Source organism: Rhipicephalus microplus, chromosome 9 (assembly GCF_043290135.1).
Source record: "Rhipicephalus microplus isolate Deutch F79 chromosome 9, USDA_Rmic, whole genome shotgun sequence".
In the NCBI taxonomy this organism is placed as follows: domain Eukaryota; kingdom Metazoa; phylum Arthropoda; class Arachnida; order Ixodida; family Ixodidae; genus Rhipicephalus; species Rhipicephalus microplus.
Window position 1 is genome coordinate 47986477 of NC_134708.1, and position 21455 is coordinate 48007931.

Sequence of the window (21455 nt, forward strand, 5' to 3'; positions counted from 1 at the left end):
TGCACTGCCATTGAAGGTCGGTCCGGATCCCGTGAGCTACTACTTCTTTCAATGTTCTTCGACTGGACATAGTGAATCTGTTTGACATAACTGGACGGGAGAATTTGACCGACTTTTTGCTCGCAAAAAAAAAGGGGGCTAATCTTTTTCTTCGTTTTCTTTTTTTTTCTCGTTGCGTTTGTAATAAACACTATAAGACAACACACGATTGCGCCGCATACTTTGAAGCAACAATTAGGAATCAAATCAGCGGGAAAACCCATGCGGTGCTCTCTACTCCTAATGCAGTGATTAAATTCTTACACTCGTACGAAAGACGTCGAAAACACATCCAAACAAAAGCCCTATTCAGTAGACCGCTGTACGTGCGATGTTCTCCCGTCAGGCAACATGCGTGCGGCTTGAAACGTGTTGGTATGCGTGTCCCTACATAAGCTGCACGTGTAGCGTCCTTGCCACATGCGGCGTACCTGATAGTAATTAGAATAAGGGAATTATACATCTTACAACCTTGGATAATTACGCTCTCAGGTATAAATGTGAAGACTGGCTGATTACATATTGCACTCAACGTGCAGCTTTTGTGAGGGTCGTTTTAAAGTTCTATGAATAAAATATAAATCACGAATAAAAAGAGGCCACAGTATGCAACAGTTATCAATGCCGTCTGCCATAGGCTTTTGTTTCGTAAGGTTCCAAAATCTGACATTTACACAGTACTCGCTTATTTAGAACTGCTAAGGTCGCATTACTTGACATCCATACCCAAGAAAACAATTAAATGAACCCTGGAGGTGAAATCGCGATCGCTAAGCTCATTTAATTAGAGCAAAATCTTATCTGCTTACTGAAATTCGAAATGTGGCTTGCACGCTAAAGATGTGTTTGTCTTGCAGGATAATTTAAGTCACAGGCTCTGATAAAGGCGAAAGCCTTATGTGGCATATTAGGAGAGGCAAGGGGAGCGTTTGGCGTGGTCACATACCTCCCTAATTATTTGAAGGGGGGGGGGGGGCGTGCCAAATCTGCAACCACATGATTACTCCGGCCTATTTTTGCACGTCATTGTTTATTGTGCAAGGTAAGGACCCTGCAGAATATGGACGGATTCAGACGATAGAGAGGGCTGACAATAACTGGTGTCGCATTACAAGAACTGATTACTCCCCACCTTTAGTCTTGTGGTGAGCTGTCGACCTCTTATTGGAGAACCCAGCGCATACCTGTGCTCATTGGTCGACAAGTGCAGGGGCGTGGAGAACACGAACGGCGTCCTAATTCTCCTCTCGGGATGTTAAACACGTATGTGCTAATGTTGAACGATTAGGAGTACTGTAAGCTAAATGTTTCAGTTCTTGCCTTGCGACATTACCTATATAGCCGGTCATTGTGGTTGATGTTTCATGGATGTGAACATATCAACACGAGTACGAACTGTTTATCAGTGAAAAAACATTTTGAAATACACTAATGAAAAACTCGAATTTCTAGGAGTTGTTGCAATAAGCCATTAATAATTGAAAAAAACACCACTAATCAGGCACGTGTACCCGGCCCATTGACTCTCTGCGAGACACTTTCAAAGTGCAGTTATCCCTGAATTTCTATTATTAGACGCGCAAAGAGCCAACTGGGACTTCCACTTTATGCACCAAGGTTGGATTACCAAGAGATGTTCCAATGCGACCGCATTTCAACACTAACTTATCTATTATTTTTGCGGGGTGTTTGCGTACTCTTGCACCTTTTCTGTGTCATTCTACTTTCGCTATAATATATTATTACTATAACCGACTTGGTGTGCAATTATCTTCAGGTGTCACCTCAAAGCGTGTCAAACTTCTGAACCAACTTGACCGTTAGTACGACGACTTCTTCGTCACTGCCAAAGAAGCAACTGCTCCTGAGTATCTCTCCAAGTGGGCGTGATTGAAACCTCTGGAATCTTTGATCTAACAGAGAGACTCGGCTCTGTCTCGACACCAGCCAAGTTGGTGTGATCAGCTTAGGACGTTTTGGCGGGAACAGCCTGCGCGGTCTCGTGCATGTGACCAACCGCAAGGACCACGGGTTGAACGCGTCTACACATTGGTCGGCCGCCGCGTAGACACAAAGAGTTGCTGCTTCTTCCAGCAGTACCAGCTTCACGTTGCACGTGTGGTCTGGAGTCTCGCATCGGGTCGTCCAAACCTCCGGGAGTGGCGAGGACAGGTCGGCTTTGGTGGAGTGCCTGGCGAGGCTCTTTCTGAAGGAGGCTCTGAAAGTACACGTTCCCCTACGATGAATAAGGAAACGAGAGAACAGTCTTGCAGTGGAGGTGTCTCCGGGACCGGACGCCATTTCTCGGCTCTCATCGGCTGCCGAGACGCCGACGCCAGCGGTGGCGCCTGGTAAGACTTCTCCGGTGGCGTCTTCGGGAAGCAGCCTCCTCAGCGCGTCCTTGGCTTTGTTCATGTCGGCATGAAGGAGCGACGTTCGCGTGTCCAGCGCTCGCATGTGCTCCAGAAGCTCGTTCGTCTTCGACTCGAACGCTGTAGAAAGAACGCCGGAGACGTTTAGCGCGTGACTAACGTACACGCTTTCGTCGTCAAATCGACAGAAGCTGCAGGCTTGGCTGGCTTTTTATTTGTGAGACACTAATATGAAAGGCGAAGTGGAGCTGGCGCCACGCAGAAGCACTATTGTCCTATTGATAAAAATAGGAATGTGGTTATAATTCTCGTGACCTTGTATTTGTAAAGGTGTAACTCGCCTAGTATGAGTGTTTCGTAGCAAGCTAAAAAAATCTGCTATCCATTGTTTCAAGTTGATTCACGAGCATTTAACATGAAAAGCTGTTTCGTAAATCCTTCCTTGCGAGTCGATGGCAGAAAAATATCGTCATTAACGGTATGTGCTACAGAAATGAAGTTAAATTTAACTATTCACCACTGGCCCACTAAGAATGGAGAAGGCAACAGCGACGCCAACAAATGGCTCAGAAGGGATGGCGGCGAGCCGAGCCGAAGACCCGAGTACGTATACAGCGAGATAATGAATGGGAAAAGCCATGGTGGCGGCGACAGGTGCCGGAGGCGACATCACTGCATCTGTAAGAACTGCGGAAGCTTGGTTTCAGCGCGAGTTTCTTGCGAAGTTTGGACATAGGTGTCGTATCTGCGACGTGCTATGGTTCAACTCAAGCCTTTCTTCGCTCAGAATTGGCATACAAACAACCTGACAGCATCTATCTAAAGTCTAACAATTACCTATCGAAGCAACCTAGAATTCGCATCACGTAGCTAAGGCCTTGAAATAACCTAGAAGTAGCAGTATTACACTTCAGAATTATCCATTTTTACTGTTTCAAGCCGCACGTGGCTCAGAGAAAGGAGAGAGAAACTTTATTTGCGCATAACGCGGGAGCATAGCGAAAGGTAGGGCCCCTATTCCAGGGCGGTGTTGGTCCTTGCCATCTTCCCTGCCCGTTGTACCAGCCAAAGCTGATCACCAAAGGCCGAACTAGACAGAAATTCCTCCTATTGTTCAACGCTGTTGTTCATGTTGTGTTCATTGTGAAGTGTCAAGTCACACGTAATGTGAAACGGAGTTTGTGTGGTCCCGCACCATGGACATATATCTCTGCATGCTGTGAGGCAGAAGGCATGTAGCCTGTGCAAGTTCGTGCTTGGCCATTTTGCGAGAAATGTTTTTTTTAACTGAGTTCCCAAGCTTTTTATTATGTGTGTACGGTAAAAAACAGAAGTTTAGTAACAAGCTTTACATCGCTGTGTAGAAAATATTAAGCTAATTAGGATTTCATTTTTAATATTACCGACACTCTTGAAACATTTATGAAAAAGCTGCTAACTAGGAGCAAACTGTAATAGCACATGTTACTACATTTCTTAGACCAATAATTTCTTGTCTTTTTTACTACACATGTTAGCAGGTACTGAAAAGTTGCAACTGTTACTACATTTTGCGCACAATTACTAACTTTTCGCCATGCACCTTGTGAACAAAACTATCATGACTGACAAATTAGTCAAGCTAATTTGTGGACGCATTTCGAAATGTCACTTTTTAGTGGAACTGGACAATGGTAATTTCAAACAAGGAAAAAAAACACAATTTCATTTAATGAAATATAAGCAGCAGCAATGTGTAAGCATCGTTCCTGCTGTTCTGAAAGCTCAGGAACAATAAATACCACAATTTAGGCAGTTGTTATAGGCGTTTAATAAATAGTGTAAATTACCGAAATTCACAGAAGGAGAGCTAAAACTTCGGGTAATTTTAGCAATGCCATGATATTGCAAGCGGCAGGGGCGAAGAATACTCCAATTTTGCGAAGACAGGGTGGGTTAAGTTTGTTCGTTAGACAATCTCCCTTTACAGGGACAACTCCTTTATGAAAATAAGCATATGCTGGAGATTCAGAACCGAAAATGTGCATTAAAGGGATCTGTGGTTGTTCGATACGTTCTTGCGGCACAAGTGTTGTTTCTACTAAGTTGACTCGATGTAGGAGTTACTATAACGACATGCTCAATAACCCACCACAAACCTACTGTGTAATATTTTTACAGCAGTGTTTGTCAAAAACAAAAATGAAACCGATTGGTTGTTTTCTTTAATGTTCCAAATTTAGAGAGAGGGAGGAGGAGTGATTGCACTGATGCAATAAAAAATACAGAAGCCTTGTATTATTCTGTCTGTATGAATCTGTATTCTGTCTGTAATCTGTAATGTCTGCATTATGTCCCTACATCTTTTAGAAACAGGGTATAGTTCTTGCAGCATGTAGCGTACAGTAACGCAGCCATTTGCAGCTCGAAGTACCTTTGCTGCCTTTTTGCTATACACACGCTGCGGTAGCTAAGCAGTTATAGCATGGCAGTACTATGCTCTGCGACGTGTTTCGCATTCCTGGTCCTAGTGGCGGACTTTTGTCGATGGTAGGGAATCACAAGAATATTCGCGCACTTAGATTTAGCTGGATGTGAAGCCATAGACTCTTAGGTAATTTAACTTATTCCTCGTTTCTTCACTACGGAGCGCCTCAAAGATATCGTGCTTTTGGCACTTAAGATCCTAGGATTTATGGTTGCAAGCTTCATAGAATTTATTTATTAGAACAAAGATGCACTCAACTTAATTGATGCGATGTTAGTAAATTTAGTACCTGATATGGGCTCTTGTATGTTAGGCCTTGTAGCGTCATTATTACGCAGAAGAAAAAAGAAACACATAAGATACTTTTTTTGTTTTAATGTGCTCCATCAACAGCCCTGCATCGCATTATGTGGCACACCGAATAAAAATTCGCACTATATAAACAGAAGCGCACAACTTTAATAATTCATCCCAAAGCCTAGTCACTCACCGGTACCAGCTTTGTTGCCCACAGGTAGGGCGTGACCACATGCAGGACCTATATACCTGTGGAGCAAACAGTAATAGCGTAGCCTTGTCGTTCATACATCACCGTTTATACATTTGCTTCTTCGTGTTAGGGAGTTTTCGAATAGCGTACCGCAAGCCATTGCGGTGCCACTGCGCATGCGTCGTAATGCGAACCGCCGTTCACGCTTGGGGTCTACCTGCATGAAATCCGAAATAGCGTGCGACCTGCAAATACCGCTTGCGGTGAACGAGCGTGCGTCAGTGTTTGCGGGGTCAAACACTGTTCGCAAACTCATGTGGCTCCCGTGCGCAAACGCTACGCCCGCAATGCCCGCTAACTTGGCATACGTTATTCGAAAACTTCCTATTTTCTAACTGTATGCTGACCGGGACACCTTATGTCTCTCCCATAGTGCAGTGCGCATAGTTCTCTAAAGCGTTCCCATTTATTCTAAAAACACATTATCAGATGTTGTATCGCAATGCTCATGCTCACGAATATAACTGTTATAAAAAGTGCGATTCCTGAGGCGAATTTATTGTGATTACCATGTTCTTTTTAAGGTAGTAACCACCTTTGCCTATATTTTACTAGTTAGCAACGAGACTGAGGGCAGTAAGTGTCATCAATTGTGCTGGTAACGGTGAAAATAGCCACTGTTACCACCCTTCGCGTTACTTACCACCCTTGCGTCAACGCGTAGTCCTCGATGCCCTAGTAACGATTCTGTACTAACAATGCAACAGAGGGACGAATTAATACATGTGTAATATCAATTATATGACCAGCATCTGACCCAGCTTAAAACGGATGGAAAGACCGCGAATTTTCAGCGCTAGGAGCGCTACCAAGCGGTTAATTGCCGCGCTCCTGCCCCGTCTGATAACTTGGCCACACGACATGGTGAGGCGAGTTTCTGTTGACATTTCGTTTGCTCGGCGCGCACGTGCATAGGCATGTCTTCGCCAATGCCAGTGTCGTCGCCGCCGTCATCAGGGTCCCCAAGCGACAAGGAAAACACCGAGGAATATGAAATCGTGGTGATTCGCGCGCCTTGGCGAATCACTTTTCGTTCGATCCTCTTCCAAATAGCCATCCTGAAATAGACGCCGGACCGAGCAGCGACGAGGCTGCTGGAGACGCACGCTTGGGCCACGCTGGCTGGTAAGACAAATGAACGCTGCGTGCATGCGACTTGTTAACGATGACCGTAGCTTCAAATAATCACATTCGCACTCACGACTCCACGACTAATCTCCCAAAGTGGCCAATCAAAAACGCAGAATCCACACGATCGCGTCGCACGATTCAAGCAAAACAAAGCAAGTGTAGCCTTTACTAAGCATGCCAGGCGTAGCTGCCAGACAGTGTCCCATTGAGAGACCGCGATGGCAACACTAACATTGTCGACGTCATCGCTGCTCGCTTATCGTCACTCGGTGTATGAGGCGGGGTCTAGGAGCTTGGTGAACACGTCAAATTACTGTCGATGTCTCATTGCCGGGAACGCACTGAGTCCTGCGCGCTCTTTGCGCACGAAATACAATAGCTTATATACGCAACGGACGGGATTCATGCTTCGCTAAATAAACTCATGCATACCAAGCAGTCGAACGAATGCCGCATCTCGAGTTTGAAGTTTGGTGTCACTGCTCCTCGAAGAAAGGTATATTATATGGTTCCCAGCCCACACCCCGTGTGCGTCCCTCATTCCCAACCTCAGCGAGGAGGCTCACCGCGTAGCGCGAGGTCTCACTTACCGCACTCGCAATGGAGCTTCACATGAGGTACTGGGAGGAGATGAGTGGTGGGAGAGGGACAGAATGTTTAGGTTCTGCGACCTCATCCAATTCTACCAAAAGTCGAGGCGCAGATTTCAACCACCTAGCTCCACATTAGACAGATTTCAGGAGGTTGATTGGAGGCGACTTCAAACTAGAATATTTCCCAATCCGAAGCACCTAAATCGCATCTACCCCGAACTATATATACCCAGATGACTCGTGTAAACTATGTAGCATGAGGCGCGCCTCCCTGGAGCATATGTTATGGGAATGCACACAGATACAGGACGCCAGTGCAGTCTCCCCAGAACAGCTTGGGGCGCGGTGGAGAGCCGCGCTGATCAGCTCCGATCGGACAGATCAAATATGGGCCATCCAGCGAGCACGGCCCGGGAGGCGGCTGAGAGACAGGGTCTCTCCACCGCCCCTGGTGCGGCATAGGCCCACGCCTCAATCTGCTGGTTAAATAAAGTTTGCTCACTCACTTAGAGTACCTGGTACACTACTATGGGAGAGCTTAAAGCCGTCCCGCACACTACGGAATGAACCCAGATACAATCGCTCGCGCTGCACAGCCGATCACTGGTCACCACGTATACACATATCGGATCTCGACCTTCATAGTAGTGCCGGTGGCACATTTCTCTTGTGCGTTGTTGAACAATAAAGATTTCAAGCACGCCGGTAAACTAAAAGAGGACTGCGGGTCACTGTGTCCAATCAGTCTTCTGTCTCTCATTGCCCCTTGGCATTAATTGACACGTTCCAGTAGGCAACACCGGTTCATCCCAGCGTGCTTGGTGCCTCCCCATGTTTCTCCCCTGCGCATGTCACTTGTACGCTGTGTGTTGAGAGAGAGCAAAGATTTATTAATACACACAGTGTGCTGGCAGTTTTTGGCTTGGTGGCTTCAGGTGGCGGCACCCAGTCCCTGGACTAGGACGGCATCCTCGGCCTGCCGATCGGCGCAGAGCTGGGCGTTCAGAAGAGGTTGTTAACGATTTAGAGCATTTGGTACTCTACTATGGAAGTGCGAAAAAATCCCAGCTTATCTAAGGACTGAATAATGATGAGTGGGGCGAAGCGTCCACCAGTCCGTCCGCGCTTCCGTCCGTCTGTTTGTTCTTGATTCCGTCCGTCCGTCTGTACGTCTGGTCATCCGTGCGTCCGTCCCTGCTTTCGTCTCTGCATTCGTCCGTTCGTGCTTGCGTCCATCCGTCCGTGCATCTGTGCATCCGTGCGCCCGTTCATTCATCCGTCTGTGGATCTGTGCGTTCGTCCGTCCTTCCGTCCTTCTAGTTACCACTCCAAGTACCACCATCTCGCATCTTTTCATCCTATATTCATTATTTACAAGTACCGCCCTCCAGCGGGAATTCCAAGGACTAAACGAGAGGTGGCTACCTACTACTACGTACATCGCGGACGCACGACCCATGGCGTAAGGAACTTCGCCCCCGTGGGCCTCTCATTGCATGAGGCCGTGTCGACAAAAGTTACGCTGTGAACGTAGCTTGTGAAGTTCGCCGACGTGCAAAAGTGACTTCCAACACTCCTTTGTTAGAGCACGGCCGGACAAGAGGAGCAGCACGCGTGCACACTTTTACGGACTGCGTACCTAAAGATGGCGGATTCTTTACAGCTTGTTGCAGGCGAGGGTTTGACAGCAGTGCCATGAACAAGCGGCGGTAAAGATGGCAACTATAGACATGAATCGCAGGCCTCAGACTACGCCTGCTCCCGACCAGCCGAACGCGTTTGGATTTGAATCGAGGAGGAAACCCACGCACGTTATTCGTAAATTAAGATAGCTCCTTTTGATTAAACAACCTACACAAAGGAGTATCGGTGACTTAGGATCTCGTAAATTTTCCCTTGAATTTCAGGCTTAAAAAATCTATTAAAAAAGGACGCGCTTTGAGCACTACTTGACCATAAAAGGTTGCCAATCGGATATCGCCATTCATTGCTCTGCTGCACAGATAAATGACAGGCGGGCTTCTGTAGTGGGGGTGGAGAATGTATTATTTTTACGTCGTAACAGACTATATATCAAGCTGGAAAGTTAGCTTAAAATTAAAACTTCGCATAAACGAAAACTCTTACTTGGCGAGCGGTCAGACCATCTAAGCTTTCCGATAGAATTGATGACGAATTTCAAACCAAGATTATAAATACATAAAAAGAGACTAACACGGTAATGTGCTTGTTGCTTTGTTTTATTCGAGAACAGTAGAGCATACATGCCTGTGGGAGTAACCTAAAAGTGCCGCCAAGTGATAAGATTACTGCAACCATTACTGCTAATTCAAACTTCTGAAATGGGGCTTCTAAGAATTTTCGTTTCTCTGATGCGAATATTATTCGAAAGAATAAAAATATATGTTTGATTATTTCTGAACCATCCCAGCTGAAAACTACAAACAACACGCACATTTTATTGAAGGAACTCGGTGGTATCATGCTGCGATCTGATTTCCTCGCTGCTGCGTGTCAATATCTAACCGTTTATCAGGCTTCTTCATACAGCATTACTGACAAGACGCGCATTATGCTACCCTGCACTCTTGTTGGTTTAACACACTGGCCTTCGCCCTCTCTGCGACCATTCCGGCGCGGTATTCCGCCGAAAACATTTCTTGCCCGTTTGCGGCATAGGTAGGTGCACCTAAACCACAACAAACTCGGCAATAAACTTCAGAAAATAACAAACATTGTTTTAGTCGCTCAACAAAGCTAAAATGCATCAGATGCCTTTGGCGGGTGAAAAAGTTTAAGGCACACGGACATATGAAAAGCATCACATTTTTCATACTCCTCTCAGCTCTCGGAATTTTTTTTCCTCACAAGCAAAGTCTTGGTGGATTCAGCTTGACTTTGTTTGCCAGGATCTAGCGTGGAAGAGTTCATTTGGCAACTGGTAGGCACATTGGTGAGGCGGCGACAGGCGGGTTTCTTTCGCGTTTCTTCTGCATAACAATGTTTAGAAAAAGCTGGGATATATAGTGCGTCCTTCGCCGCAAAAAGAAAAGCAAACACACTTACGAACAGGTAAAGAATATGGAGATGTATGTCTATCTGGCGGATAATATACCAAGCAAAATTCAAACGCAAGACCTTGTTTTGTCTTGTCGCCTATATAGAAGATCTTGGCTCATATACCCACAAAGGGGATTGGCCACACTGTACCTTCTTCTGAAGAACCTCATCTTCATATATCGCAAGAAACATGTGCCGTATTAAAAAACTTTATGGTTAGAAACTGCATAAAGACAGCAAACAGCCAACAGCAATGTCATCGGCATTCAGGAACGCGCCACACATGCACGCCTCGCGGTATGCTCGAGCGAACGCCACGCGTCGGGACACGTCACCATTTCACTCGGACTCACCGGTCACGTCGGTTGCAGCCTGTCCCAGCTCCGAAGCCATCGGCACAGACCTCCCTCTACTACGTCTTTGAGCGCCTTGTCCGCTATATCCCATACGGGTCCGGCACACCGCGCCACGTACGTTTATCCCCCATTATATTAAGTTCCAGAGCCCTGGCCTCCATCTTCTGCCACCGTGGTCCAACATCCCGGTCCAGCAAGAGAAATGTCCATCGTCATGGTGGGCCCGTTTCCGGGCCCGTTCGACAGGTCGCACTACTCGGATTCGTGCAGTGGCAACCCGACCGACGCCCAGCCGCGCCCACCCTACGCTCAAGGTCTGGGGCAGCGACCGTCGCGGCCGTCAGACCCGCACCTCGCTTTGCTGAAGGAGCAGGAGCCGCCGCGGACGTCAAGAACGCCACGGGACGTCATCGCTTACAGCACGGTGCGGACAAACTACGGAGCGCCATCGAAGGTATGTGCTTGTTGCGCCTTAGCCCTATACGTTTATAGGCAGTTAGGCCTAAACACACCTACGCGCCATTTCAGTCCCTTAACGTCTTTCCTTTAGTCAGCGGACGGGCTAACGGTGAGACGCGCGTTTTTTCTAGCCTGTTTGCCCCTCATCTCAAGCGTGGCCGTGACTACTGGGACTCATGCCTTTCTTCGCAACCCCCTATATATGTTGCAAGGAACGTTGTCGGTGCACACCCTGACCGCAGTCCTTTGTCATGATCACGTCCGTCCGTCCATGCCCGGCACGGGGCCGTTAGCCGCCGGGGTGCGCCCATGAACGGACGATCGCGTCGGATACTACAGTGCTGGCGCTTAGCTTGCGTAGCATCGCTGTGCCCAGCGTCTTCAATCATCCCAGAAGGGAGGGGGGTTGATTGCGTTTAATTCTGACTGATCATGTCTCACTGGGCACAGGCGTTCGCCGAACACTTTTTTGAAATTTAGTGTCCTTTAATTTTTGTTGCAGAACTTTGCCGTCACCATCATGTCCCGTATCATACTCGGTACGAGTTGCAACCGGCTGGCAAATGTTTGACTGACGCTTAAACCACAGAAATTCATAAACGCTCCTTGAGTTGAACTTGCCACCACCAGAAGCAGCGCGTTTGATGCACGCTGCTTCGAGGCGGTGCTGCGAGGCAATGCAGCACAAACTCGATTGTCCTGCGTAGAAGGCGGTGGCAAGTCAAGATCGTCCAACGGCCTTCCTGTATATATATGGGGGTAACCCTCGACCCCGCCTCCTGTATATGGATAATGTAAAACGAGTCAAAAGTTCCCAGGACACTTCCCATGTATTACTCTAGCAGCATCGGCCTGGGAACTTGACTCGCACCTCCCCTCCCCCGTGCTGTACAGAAAGCCACAAACGAAAATTTCAGCGGACTTTTAAGTGTGAATACACTTTATAAGCGACCCCAAACCATCCACCGCCGTCGGCGGCGTCCGCAGTCTTCTCTCTATTAAGTGTGAATACACTTTATAAGCGACCCCAAACCATCCACCGCCGTCGGCGGCGTCCGCAGTCTTCTCTCTATTAAGTGTGAATACACTTTATAAGCGACCCCAAACCATCCACCGCTGTCGGCGGCGTCCGCAGTCTTCTCTCTATTAAGTGTGAATACACTTTATAAGCGACCCCAAACCATCCACCGCCGTCGGCGGCGTCCGCAGTCTTCTCTCTATTAAGTGTGAATACACTTTATAAGCGACCCCAAACCATCCACCGCTGTCGGCGGCGTCCGCAGTCTTCTCTCTATCTTTAAAAGAAAGAGGACTTGGCGGGCCGCAGCGCGACGCTCTACCGAATAAGCCACGGACGCGACGCTGATATCGCTGTCAGTAACGCGCCTTATACCCCCTCCCCCTTCGCTCGCTCCTCCGCTCTCCTCGCTCGCTGCAGCTGCGCGCGCACCCCTCTCTCTCGCGCGCCCGCCTTCTCTCTCAGTCTCCCGTCGAGAGCGGGTCGTGAGGGGGAGTAAAGTTAAAATCCGTTGGCATTCGCCAGTAAGTTAACGTAAACTCCCCCGTATGATCAAATTGCGATTCCCAGGAACCATTACACACAAAAGGCACCATAGTGTGGTTAATAAATATAATAGTGTGAATTAATAAATACCCCTCATAGCATCACCCCGTGTATTCGCACTTAACCATGTTCAACCTCGGGGAAATGCTTGGGAGATTGTTTTTTTTTAAGGCGCGCCACCGGTAATTCAAACGTGCAACTCCCTACCTCCAGAGCGTACTGCCTTAAATAATACTTTTAGTCGGCCATCCGTAACAGCCTTGGGCGCGCAAAAAGCGCGGGGGATCACGGAGCGCACGTCCGGTACGCAATAGAACGCACGGTTTCTGCGGGCGTGAACTGACTGCGAAAAACTGCGTAGCGTTAGTTGCGGGTTCTGCGGGTTCTGCGTGTCGTTCTGGCGTCTTCTTCGGGAGACGCGATGTGCGATCGCCGACCATGTAAGCTGGTCGTTGCTGTGGTTCGTAGTGCAAAACACAATCTTCACCGTGGTGTGGTTTCAGAAGCTCGTGTCTCATGCCGCGATGTAACGCTCTACCATTTACTTTACCGGCTAAAGAGCATACAACGCGGCAAATAGAATTCGAAATCTTTGCGTACATCCACCTGTTGTCGTCCAGAGTGTGCGCTCTTTGCTGCGTAAGCATGACCTCGCGCGCTGCTTCCATAGGTTGCTGCGAACGCCCAACTAAACACTGACTGCGTCATTAGTTCTACAGTATTCTGACGGAAAAGTGACAAGCGCAAGCGCGATTTTCGAGTTGCAGCACAAAGCCCTTCGTCGCCGGTAGGCCACGGAAGAGTGCCTGGTACTCAGCTGGTACCACCACGACTGAACCAGAATCACGGTACATACGTTAATTGAGACGATTGTCGACGTCAGCAGGGAACGCGAGCAGTGTCTTCACGTGCCACTGTCCTTGACATTACGGAGTTTTCGAATAGCGTACGCGATGCTTGCGGGCGTAGCATTTGCGTTCGTCACTATACGGGGGCCCCGCTAGAGGTGAGCGTGCGAAGCCTGCGCAACGCAAATGCAACGCTTCGCGTACCGCTATCCGAACAATTCATATACTTTCCCTCGCATGGAAAGATGCGGCACTTAAAGCCTCACACGTACAGCTACTGAAAAGACACCTCCTCCCCCTCTTTTTTTTCTCTAGCCAATCTGCGTGCACAGAACGTGGTATCTCTTCAAGAAATTGTCTCATAACGCGGTCCCCAAACACTACCTGAATATACCTACTTTTCATATTCACCCCTTCGCAAGCTCCGACTCACCAAAAAACTTGCGAGCAACTGGTTTCGATAACCTGGATTTTGTCACTTATACGGCGAGATTGGACGTTGTTAGGAATGGCGTGCCAAGGTCGACGCAGTCCACGTTAGACTTTTTTGAAAGAACATATGAATCCAATCACGCCGCCCCGTGGAAAGCGTCGACATATGTTACCTACTGAGGTCGGTGTAAAAAATATGTACTGTTCGGAGTGAAGTACTGTCTATGACACAGCTGCAGCTCTAACATTTGACGTCATATATCTTTTAACACGACCTATGCCAGGAATCCGTGTCACGCAAAAAAAGGGGGGGGGGGGGGCACAAAACGAGGTACTGCTGCGATTTCGGACCAAGAGCAAGGCAGTGGTGAGGAGCAAGAACGCACGTCTGCATTTATGCAACGACTTGTGTAATTAATGGCACAGAAATCAGTCACCTTGACTTCTTCGATACCATTTCCTCCTCAAAAATAAAATCCAGCAAACTGACGTCACGATGCTTCCCTTCAGGCGTACGCACCGATGCCCAGCCGGGAGTCACGACACGAGTCCCTGCCAGAGCCTCCCCGACCACGTCGCGCTTCTTTGAAACGCAAATGGTAAGCTTATACTTACGGCCAAAGCACCGTCCTATACACGACGTCGCATTTGTCATTTCGTCTATAAAAGATGGCCGTCACGCGCGTGCATCAGTGAATCTAGGAGGCATCGTATACTCCACGAAGAAAAGATTCTGTAGAATAAAACTAGAAACTCCTGAAACATAGTAACCATAGGTCCGAGACAGCCGCTCTTAGCCACATTGTGGCAGTTTTTTTAACAAACTGCATCTATATGTAACCAGCAGCTTGACAAGGAAACCTTTTTTTTTTGCAGTTATCTTCAAAAAACCTCCCCTGAACTCACACGGTTCTTACTCTGCATGGGACCAGGGCTTCATTGAAAGTGCTCGGCACTTGCTTTTATGTCTCCAGCACGTCCCTGCTAGTAAAATTGTTGAAAAGTTAGCGAGCCTGATTTTATTCCAGATCGGTTCTACGGATCCCCGCAAGGTCGCAGAAAGTTAAAAAAGAGTAAACACTGACAACCGCAGCAAGAGGCCGCGGGAGTTTCTACGAACGAAAGCTTCCTTTCCTCCATATCACTGGATTCCGCAGGACGTGACTCTTCGTGAGCTTCGAGTCTCCGCCTTTTCCCTGCCCATTGCCACCTTCCTGGGTAGCTCATTTGGTAGGCTAACCTGTCGAGGGACCGTGCCCAGTCGGCCCCGCTAGTAGCCATGACGACAAGTGTGAAACACCAGCTGTCATGGCTGCTAGCGCAATGGCTGCTATTCGCCTTCATGGTCATTGTACTGTAGAAATGATTTGCACTAAATTCCACTCGCTAGTAAGGACGGTTAGGCAGGAGTCTAGGGCTAAATGAAAGCTTGGAGACGAAAATTTTTTGGACAAGGGATGTCACTTTTTTTCAACTTTCTGCGCCCTCGTCAATTCAGCCACGCCCTGCTGTGTCGCCTGGCAGCAGTCGCCCTGTTTCTGATCGCGGTCGCTGTCCTGGTGGTCGCCGTGTCCCGGAGTAAGCGCGTCCGGGCCGACATGGCACCCGTCAAAGGCGGTAGCGCCGCCGTACGTCCAGCAAACGGCACCGACCATCGGGGCGGCATCGGGATCCGCGACACGTCCTCGACCCAGGCCGCGGCGATCGCCGCCGTCGGACGACCCAGGGCACGCAGCACGGCCCGGCCGCCGGCGGAGACGCGCCACTACAAGCGCCGCCACGGAGGTGAGTGGCGGACGAACTCAAGCGAGAGTCTATATATGCGTAATCCGATAGCGTCGTAGCGGAGATTACGCAAAAAGTTGATAGCCTATACATTACCGTGCATTAGCCATCACATGCCAATCACGCTGCCAAATACTGGAACCTTGTTGGCCCGATTAGTAAATGTTTTATAAATGTGCCAACTCTAGAAACAGGTCAACACGTACAGGAAACTCGTAAGAACCCTCATGCACTTGCTAGGAAGACTCCGATACGAAGTTCGCTGTTTTCTTCTCGGTACGTGTAATAATTCAACGCGTACACCTGCGGTAGGCTCTAGGATTCGACGTACATTAACTGGCACTCTGCATTGCCCCTGTATAGGCCCACCACTAAACAAGCGATAGTGTAACGTCGTAACGTCGTCGTTTGACGTCACGAAATATGTAGATCTGTGACGTCATATGGTTATCACCCAATTGTTTTTTTTTTTTGCCTCACTTGTGCTGACAGCGCTTGACAACAGCCGACATTAAGATTTTTCGCTTGATTCATCCAAGGCTCCCGCTTCGAAAAAAGTACTTGATTTTCGTGTGTATTCTTAAGTGTCCTGCTATCTTCGCGCGTGTAATAAATTAGGGTGAGATGCATTACAACGTGGAACCAGTCATTGACAAAAATATAAGTACGGGACTGTCGCGATATACCCGCTGAATTTGAAGGTTTTTTTTAATGCAGAGACCGTCCACGAGAACGAGGCGCCGTCACCAATGCCATCGTCGTCGCTGTCCTCGTCGTCATCAGAGCCATCGTCGATTGCAATCGTTCCGTGGCTGACGACAAAGACAGCCGACCACGAGCCGCCGGCACTGCGTCGCCAGAGCGATGTGACGACAGCGCCACCAAGCGGCGTCCTCATGGAACGTGCAGCGGTGCGCACCTCGTTCGAGGCCGACGGCACAGTGGCATTGTTAACGGCTTCGTCACCGGTAAGTTCGTTCATTCGCTTGCTTTAGCGGGCGGTTTCCCCATGAAATCATCCAGATATTCCCAGCGCGAGCGCCAGACATACAAGCTGCGTCAGCCGGGGCGGGAAACAGCTTGCGAGACGTTTTCTAGACGAGGGTGGATGTGCATGGCGACTAGTGGTCAGCCTTCATGATGGGAAACTACGACAGGATGGCAACACAGACGATTCAGTAACGGGACAAGTCAGCGCAAGTCCAATTTAGTGACGGGACTTGCGTCTGTAGACGTGTATTGCCGCGCTTCTGTCAGGACTGTCGTTTCTACGGTTCCGTTCTGTTCTGTTCGGTTTTCGCTATATCGTGAAACTATCGGCAGTCTTCCTTGTCTGCCCGAGCTTAGTGTGGTATGTGCGAACCGTATGCGGCGTTTTTTTTTTTAAGCCTGGAACTGTGATTAGATTTCATGCGAGCGTAAAGCGCGCTTGTCTTCCAATTTAAAAACAAGTGTAATCAAAATCGAGGCAAATGCGTCATTGTCATCAGCTTAAAGAGACAGTATAGAATAAAAAATGGCAGCATATCTACGGAGTGAATGATGGAGAGTGGGGCGAAGCATCCATCCGTCCATGCATCCTTCTGTGTAACCGTCCGTGCGTCCATTCGCCCGTCCATGCGTGCGTCCGTTCGGGCGTCCACACGTCCATCTGTGCGTCCGTCCCTGCGTTCGTCCATGCATTCGCCCCTGCGTCCGTCCATGCGTCCATCCATCAGTGCAGCCATCTGTGAGTCCGTCTGTTGTTTGTCCGTTCGTCCATCTATTCAACACTTCAAGTACCACCATCTCAGATCTTTTCATCATATATTCCACATATGCACCGCCATCCAGCGGACATTCAAAGGACTAAACGAGAGGTGGCACACGCACACTTTCTTACGGCTTGCGCTTCGTGTCTACTTCCCACATTTAACCACCTCGAGTTCATGGTATATACTAGTTCACTGTATTCATGGCACTGCGGCCCAACGCCCCCTAAACCTTTCTAAAACCAAGGAGGTTATTCCCAGCGAGTATAACGTAACAACCCTATTTGTCAGATAGTGCTCAATGTACATGCCAATGGCTGCTAAGGGGGAATGAGAGACAGAATAATTCGGATTTTAATTAACGCGCACGCTGCGAATTTTGTACTGTTCAACAACGCACAGAAGAAATCTCCCACCGGCACCACCTTGGAGGTCAAAACGTAAGACTGGTTGCACACTACGACTACGACGCTTTAACAGGTGCCGCTTTAAGGAGCTTCGCCCCTTAAATGAGCCGGATACTGCACCAAACTAAGCCATATCCATCAAACCAAAGCTGCATCAACAACCCTGCCCAACAACAACGCAGCTGCGTTCAACCTGTTTGATTTGTATCCTATTACCTTTCCCATCGTGCTTTCGTTCCACCTATATAGTTTCTTGGGCGAGTCGGTCTTTATTGGAGGACATATTATGGGGCAAAACTCTAAAACAATTAGAAAAAGGCCGACTTGGTACTGGATTTTTCTAATATTTAGTGTTTCTTTTTGAGCATTGCGCCCCAGTATCAGGTCCTTCTTTCACTCGCGGTATATTGCAAATATTAATACAATAGAAATTAATATATTGAAGTGTCACAAAGGAGCGGCGAAAGAATTAAGAGGCGAGAAGCGAAAAGCTTTTAAGTCATTCAGCTACAGGTATTAAGAAAAGAGACATTCAGTAGATATTAACAAAATGGAAAAACGCCCCCGAATGTCCAGAATGGTGCGCCTTTTATGGTCTGTATCGCCTCGACGCCCTTCGAACAAAAAAACCATATACCGATGGAAGCACGAGGATGATGTTAATCATTGTGGCAAAATATTTTTGCGATTCCATTCAGTTGCTACAATATACGACTTCTTTTAGGAAGCGCAAGCACTCTGTTAAGTGTCGAATTCAAACTTTAATCTGGCTATATAAATTGCAGCTGCAATATAGATTTGAGAAGTTTGGGTGTCTAGTACACTGGCCAAAAAATGTTGAAGTAGACTTCACCATATTGTCAGTCGCTATTAAAAACTTCTTCTCAGTTTAGTTAAAGTGGATTTGGCTGTATACAAAGATCGACTGCATAGATTGTCGTATCGCGGCCGCTCGATCTCTATAGTTTCAAGTGAGCATATCGCGACATAACCTTATATAACGATGAAAAAGCTCGGCAGGTAACACGCCTTGTGGGAATCTGTTTCATGCGAAGCATTCAGCCAGTAGTTCTATGCTGCATTTTTTTGTAGCCTCACATAACTGTCGGATAAAAAACTCGCAGGGTCTTTCATGAAATTGCCGAAGGCAACTGCAAGTCAATGTAGTGATCCCTTCCCTTTCTAAAATACTTCCCTACCTGACGTGGTTCTTCATCAACTATACAGTATTGGAGGTACTGCAATAGTGCTGCACCTTACCCGCAGTTACATTGCTCCCGTGATCTACCCGCATTTTACAAAGCCATCACGTCGTGCGATGATGTCATTATGTGACGGAAGTGACGACATTTTGTTGAAGTTTATTTCAGATACCTGCGACGTCACGATTGCGTCACATAATGACGTCATGACGCGCGCTCCCGTTAACTGCGCATTTTACCGTTGGACTAGTCACGCTTCCAACTGTGATCATTCCTTCGAAATCTTCGCAGGTGGCGTCTGTGGCGGCAACGAGCCTGGCAGCCGTATTCAGCGGGGGAAAGGCCGCGAAAAATGGCGAGAGGGGCGACAGGTGAGGTGGCATAGCCGATGTTCTACGGAGCGCACGGGTTAAGTGGGGCTTATTTACAGGGGGCGTTCTACACTGCCGTGAAAAAGAGCGCACAGCAGCAGATATATACAGGAACATGCCAGTCACTCTACCACCGCATACTGTCCCGACCAATAGCCAGCAAGACTACAGAAGTAAGCGCGAGCACAAGCAGCCGCTTCTGTATTTCCGAGAAAGACGACGTTGGGGGGTCTGCTCTTCTGTTTGTATCTTCTGTTTATCACGGCCTTGCCTAATGTCTCGATTAATAGCCGGCAAGGCGGCAGTACTTGGTCCTTGCATGCTACCTGAAAGGCATCACTGTCTGCCGGAACGAGACCCCCACCATGAGTGAAAGAAGGGAACCAGCCGATAACGAACACCGGAGCGATATAGGGGACGTTAGAAGTTCCTCGAAACGGAAGTGTACAAAAAGACGACTTGCCTCCGACAAGGTCCCAGCCTGGAACATTTCAATAACGCGCAGATGCTCTGCAATTTCATCGGCGGCGGCGGTCGTTCCCTCGATCAAAGTTTCTCGCGAATTGATGTCCATGGAAACCTGGGAGTGTTGGTCAGCGCCACTCGTATGTAACCATGACGGCAAGCGTGGAACACTCGTTCTTGGCAATGGCATTAACTCTCCCACGTTTTCGTGCACATAAATACCCGATAAAATGAACGAGATGATGGCCGCCTTCGTGACTGATTCAGCACCTTCAAACATGTTATTCATATAGGACACCATGCCCAGTTTTATCGGCGGGAATATTCAGTTTTCGCCCTGTTTAATTTTGCAAACATGTATTATGATTACAATTTGAGTCCCCTATAAAGCTTGATTACATGAATTTTAATAAAATAACCAACTTACAACACAACAGGACTTACGCTTGCCAATTCGCTGCCATGTCGATTCATCCATATACTTCGCTGAATCACTACACCAGGATTGTCGATGCCATATGGCATCAGCAACGATGTTAGTACTCGTCATCACGTCGTCTTCCTTCCCACAGCGGCCCGCGGAGTGGGCTTGTGGAGTCGACCACTCTCGCCGCGTCGGCAGCCTCGACTCGGCCGGGGAAGACCACCGAGGCTGGATCCGTGGCGGCGGCGCCAACGACCGCCAGCACGGACCTGCACGAGGTGATAAACGAAGCCGACGGCCACGGCGACCTCCAGGAGGTCTAAGGTCGCCCATGTCATAGACTCCGGGGGCGACCTTATCTCGAAGACATTCTGGCAACCGCCCGGCCTCGAGTCGGACCCGACGTCGGCACGCACGGCGTGCGGTGTCGATGCAGCTGCAGCGTCGGACGACCGCGAGGCCCGGCTACCACGCATGGCTACTCGGGCCCCTTCTATTTAGTATTTTGTTTTGTTGTAAATATATTGTATTGACGCGTCTCTCTGCTTATCTCATTCGTCGTATACCACCAGATAATTCATCAAATATTGCACCGACCTTGGAGTTAGACATGCTAGCGGGGTGAATATTAATGACAGAACTCGTACAGAGGTGGTCAGGGAGCCGTGTTCTAGCACTTAACCTCCATTGTACGGGTGTTCTAATGACATGTGCTCGGTCCTGTACACAAGTTCTGTGAGGCTGAGCGCTGTACGTATATATAGCGTATATATAAAACGATTGATTGATTGATTGATTGATTGATTGATTGATTGATTGAAATTTGTCATCGGTGCCTGTGTTGACCATTTTTATTCGCGTAGAAGTGCAAATATCGCACCACAGTTCATCCCTACATCCTGCGCTTTATGTGCAAAACTCGGAATTGAGCGAATACTGTTTTACAGTCCTTTTCTCGAGCATTTTGCAAAAATATGTGCTCAACATATTTTTGTTACGCCCACACACTTATATTTATATAAGTATTATGACTTGGTACTCGAGTCTATACTACTTAAGTCCTTAAGTTTATACAGTGAAGCTGCTGCAGGTTTGGTGCAAGCAGAATGCATCCATATATGTACTCGAGAACTCCCATTCCATTGCCGCGCAATTCATGGCCGATGCCCGTGTTGGGCT

General features: G+C 48.2%; 2 protein-coding genes across 2 annotated transcripts in view; one reads left to right on the top strand and one right to left on the bottom strand.

Moving 5' to 3' along the window:
* Window positions 1-21455, bottom strand: part of LOC142771739 (uncharacterized) — a 220436-nt gene that overhangs the window by 91939 nt on the left and 107042 nt on the right. The window lies entirely within an intron of this gene.
* Window positions 10569-20815, top strand: LOC142771332 (uncharacterized). Its single transcript, XM_075872808.1, has 6 exons — window positions 10569-11022; window positions 14382-14470; window positions 15370-15656; window positions 16374-16624; window positions 19308-19387; window positions 20425-20815. Exons 1-6 carry the CDS (start codon window positions 10771-10773, stop codon window positions 20597-20599), a joined length of 1134 nt encoding a protein of 377 aa, XP_075728923.1. The 5' UTR covers window positions 10569-10770; the 3' UTR covers window positions 20600-20815.